The sequence below is a fragment of the Sinocyclocheilus grahami genome, unplaced genomic scaffold, assembly GCF_001515645.1.
Source record: "Sinocyclocheilus grahami isolate Dianchi unplaced genomic scaffold, SAMN03320097.WGS_v1.1 scaffold89.1, whole genome shotgun sequence".
In the NCBI taxonomy this organism is placed as follows: Eukaryota; Metazoa; Chordata; class Actinopteri; order Cypriniformes; family Cyprinidae; genus Sinocyclocheilus; species Sinocyclocheilus grahami.
The window spans coordinates 1,687,035-1,691,544 of record NW_015505268.1 but is presented as its reverse complement, the minus strand read 5'-3'; the positions used below and the strand labels follow the sequence as shown (position 1 = coordinate 1,691,544).

The following is a 4,510-nucleotide window of genomic DNA, read 5'->3' as shown; positions in this document are numbered from 1 at the left end:
AATGATTTTTGGCATAAAAGAAAAATCTATAATTTTGACCCATACAATGTATTTTTGGCTATTGCTACAAATATACCCCAGCGACTTAAGACTGGTTTTGTGCTCCAGGGTCACATACTGTATGTGTCCATGCTGAAGGATAGTCTGCATTCTCCAAACATTTCTCATTTATATTCTTGTTTAAATACAAGATGCGTCTAATCATATAATATGCGACCTGTTGTCCTTTCTTCCATCCAACTCAGCATGTTCTGTGCTATTAATGATGCTTAGATAAGCATTACTGCCAGAGACATCTGTTTCTAGAGGAAGATAAAAGGAAAGTCTTGTATTTCAAGAAGAAAGGTGGAAATGATCATGCTGTGCTGTTATCAAAGCTGAGGTTAGGTTTGAATGAGGGGAAGAACATCTGATGAGACTGTAATATGTCACAATCAGTTACACAAATTGGTTCTTTCAAACAGTTAATTTCAAAGAACCCATTTAAAATATTGAATCAGCAGATCTTTACATTGTGTTTTTAACATAACGGGTGTTTGTTGTTATGTGTCCCAGTTCAGTTTGTTGCAGCCATGAGCTATGAATTTAAATATTCAAATAAAAAAATACAAAAATTCATATACATCTCTTGGCTGAAAATGTTTTTGCAAGTTTTATAAATTGCAATTACATACATATAATTTCTTACCTATTATTCTAACATATGTCATTTATTTTTATTAATTTATTAATATACGCAACTGTTCAAAAGTTTGAGGTCGGTAAGTGAAAGAAGTCTCTTATGCACATTAAGGCTACATTTATTTGATTTAAAATACAGTAAAAACAGTAATATTGTGAAATATTATTACAATTCACAATATCTTTTCACTATTTGATTACATTTTACAAAATTAAATGTATTCCTGTAATGGCAAAGCTGAATTTTCAGAATGCGTTTCTCCAATCTTCACTGTCACATGATCCTTCAGAAAGGTTTGTTTTTTATTATCGTTGTTGAAAACTTGGTGTGTGCGTGTGTGTGTGTGTGGAAACTGTGATAGGATTCTTTGAAGAACAGGCAAAGGCACAGGCAAAAAAACAGCATTTGTTTGAAATATAAAATATTTTGTAACATTATAAATGTCTATTTAATGCATTTAAAAAACTTTTGAATGGTATGGGACATTTTCTTAGAACAGGCAGTAAACATTAATTTGTATGTTACTTTTATTTGTAACCTTTTTGGGTATAAACTCTTGATGGTTTGGTTTAATGCGTTTGTGAGTTGTTGACTTTGAGTTGCTATATGACTTTGTGAGTTGTTTTATTCACTGATTAGTGAATAAAACATTCACATATGTTTTGTGAACTAGTTTGGCTGATTGATTTAAAATCTCAGATTCGAAAGCATGACTGATTCACAAATCAGATATGTTTACTATGTCCAGCTGCTAACAGACATGTATCTCACCTGCACAGGTTGTCTTTGAGGCAGTAACTCTCCAGATTGAGGCAGTTGGGCTGTCCATCTCGCTCCTCATAGGAACAGGAGGGCACGATGGTTTTTCTCCTTCTCTCTCCACACAGAGTATCCGAACAAGGACAAAATAAGACACCAAAGCTGTACTCCTCTGGAACACGCTCCAGGAACCTCCGCAGGGCCCGGTGACATTTGTGCCGGTTACAGTGGTTCGTGCCAGGTATGATCTTAGTGCAAGCTAACGCGTACTCAGAGCGCAGGGAACCGCACTTCTCGTACAACCCACAGTCCTGAGCTGCTTTCAGACACTGGTTCTGATCCGCCAGAGGAAGGGAGGACACTGAGAAAGAGGAAAAAACACTTATATTTAAGTGTCCAAATGCTTTTTGGGCCTGTATAAAGCAGTATGTTATGCCTTTTATATTTCACACACACTGTACAAAAATATTTTTGGAAGTTGTAAATAAAATCTAGATTACTGGAGCATGTTTTGCAAGAAAATACTATTAAAAAAATTCTACTTCAACATTTTACAATCAAAGGAATAGTTCACCCAAAAATGAAAATTTGCTGAAAACTAACTTACCTTCAGGCAATCCAAGATGTAGCTGAGTTTGTTTCTTCATCGGAACAGATTTAGAGAAATTTAGCATTACACTTGCTCATCAATGGATCCTCTGCAGTGAATGGGTGCCGTCAGAATGAGAGTTCAAACAGCTGATAAAAACACCAGAATAATCCACAAGTAATCCACACAACTCCAGTCCAACATTTAATGTATTTTAAAGTGAAAAGCATCTGTTAGAAACTAATCCATCATAAACTGTCACTTCTGTGTAAAATCAGTCCATAATCCATAATATATTGATAACGCTTCCTCCAGTGAAAATGTTCATCAACTTTTGTCCTCTCACATCTAAATCCACCAACAAATTTGTTTAGAACTGTTTTAGGCTGTTTTCACTTGTAAACTGTTTCTCTCATGATTCAGATGAGACTACCTTTTCACACGAGAAATAAATATTATGGTTTGATAAACAAAAAACATCTTGATGTTTTATTTATTACAAAAACATAGCTTTTCGCTTCACAAGGTGTTAACTGATGGACTGGAGTCGTGTGGAGTATTTGTGGATAATTGTGATGTTTTTATCAGCTGTTTGGACTCTCATTCTGACGGCACCCATTCACTGCAGAGGATCCATTGGTGAGCAAGTGATGTAATGCTGAATTTCTCCAAATCTGTTCAGACGAAGAAACAAACTCATCTACATCTTGGATGGATTGAGGGTGAGAACATTTTCAGCAATTTTTCATTTTTGGATGAACTACTCCTTTAATTCGATATGTTACTTGCCATTTCTTTGTAACTATTTGTGAAAGTTACTAGCAATTTCTGAGTGAAAATGGTTCCAAAGTAAAACCTACACATTTTTTTCAGTGTAGAAAAAACAACTGCAAGACAAAGAAAACATATTAAGCACAAACATACAAGCATACAACGATACACTGGCGTACATCATCACAGTGCATTCAGCTATGGAGGAAAACACATTTTGTTTGGTCGGATCACTGATGTGGCTTCAGTACCTGAAACTATTGAGGCTAGTTTTGATGTTTCGCTATTTCTCACAAGTTCCAGTTCAATGTCTTCATATGGGGACGTCTCAATGTCATCATAACCTGCAATACAAACACACACATAACCGTTTGAGACTAATTAAGCTCACCAAACTGCACCATTACCTTATCATTACGCCTAATTAACAGCACAGCATATCATCAAATATCATACGGTATTTCTGTAATTATGATGCATAGTCTTACAGATTTTAATAAGAGGTCAGTGTTTGAGATATATGCATTGGTTGAACTGTCAGTCCACAGATTGAAGGGTCTGGATCAAGACACAAGTTAAAATAGAGACCAGTCTATTTGTATCACACAACCCTGGAGACACTGCATGCCAAGATGACACACACACACACACACAAGCTTGTAGTGTAGGTTTTTTTCTTGTGGGGACTTTCTGTTCATATTTATTTAAAATATGATAAAAGATGAAAAAAGATAATGAATGAGAATTTAAAATATTAACCTATTAACGTATTAAGTATTAACGTATCTTGTCCTATACTATTTTTGCTACAAACACGAATGACATAGTAATTATATAGTAATATAGGCAAGGCAAGGCAAGGCAGGTTTATTTATAAAGCACATTTCGTACACAATGGTAATTCAAAGTGCTTTACATAAAAGAAAGTAAAATAATCATAAAAATAATAATAATCACAAAAATAAAACAAGGAATTTAAAAACTTTGAAGATCATTGAAAAATGTATTTTAAATGAATTTAAGACAGTTAAAAATAGAAAATGATTATACATACATAAAATTTAGTGCAATCAGTTCGGACATCGCACAGTGCTCATTCAATAAATGCACAGCTAAACAGATTTTTGTCAGTTTTGAGTCTAGATTTGAATGTGATTAATGTTTTAGCACATCTGATCTCTTCTGGAAGCTGATTCCAACTGCGGGCGGCAAAATAGCTAAAAGCAGATTCCCCTTGTTTTGTGTGAACCCTTGGTATTTCTAACTGACTCGATCCTAATGATCTGAGTGGTCTGTTAGGTTTATATTCAGTGGGCATATCTGCAATGTATTTAGGTCCTAGGCCATTGAGTGATTTATAAATGAGTAAAAGTACTTTAAAATCAATCCTAAATGTAACTGGAAGCCAGTGTAAGGACCTGAGGACTGGTGTGATATGCTCAGATTTTCTGATTCTTGTCAGAATTCTGGCAGCAGCGTTCTGGATGAGCTGCAGCTGTCTAATGGTCTTCTTGGGAAGGCCGGTGAGGAGACCATTACAATAGTCCACCCTCCTGGTGATAAAAGCATGAACAAGTTTCTCCAAGTCTTGACTAGAAACAAAACATCTAATTCTTGCAATGTTTTTGAGATGATAGTATGCTGATTTAGTTACAGCTTTGACATGACTACTGAAACTAAGGTCTGTCTCCAGAATCACACCAAGATTC

The 4,510-nt window shown here is 35.1% G+C and overlaps 1 protein-coding gene across 1 annotated transcript in view; it reads right to left on the bottom strand.

The window, feature by feature from the left end:
* Positions 1-1,449: 1,449 nt before the first annotated feature.
* The window catches only part of LOC107587114 (GDNF family receptor alpha-4-like), a 25,514-nt gene continuing 22,453 nt past the window's right edge, over positions 1,450-4,510 (bottom strand). The window contains exons 3-4 of the mRNA XM_016274757.1: positions 3,053-3,145; positions 1,450-1,802 (exon numbers count right to left, since the gene is read on the bottom strand). Of these exons, the coding sequence (XP_016130243.1) occupies positions 1,450-1,802; positions 3,053-3,145 (446 nt within the window). The remainder of the gene's footprint in view (positions 1,803-3,052; positions 3,146-4,510) is intronic.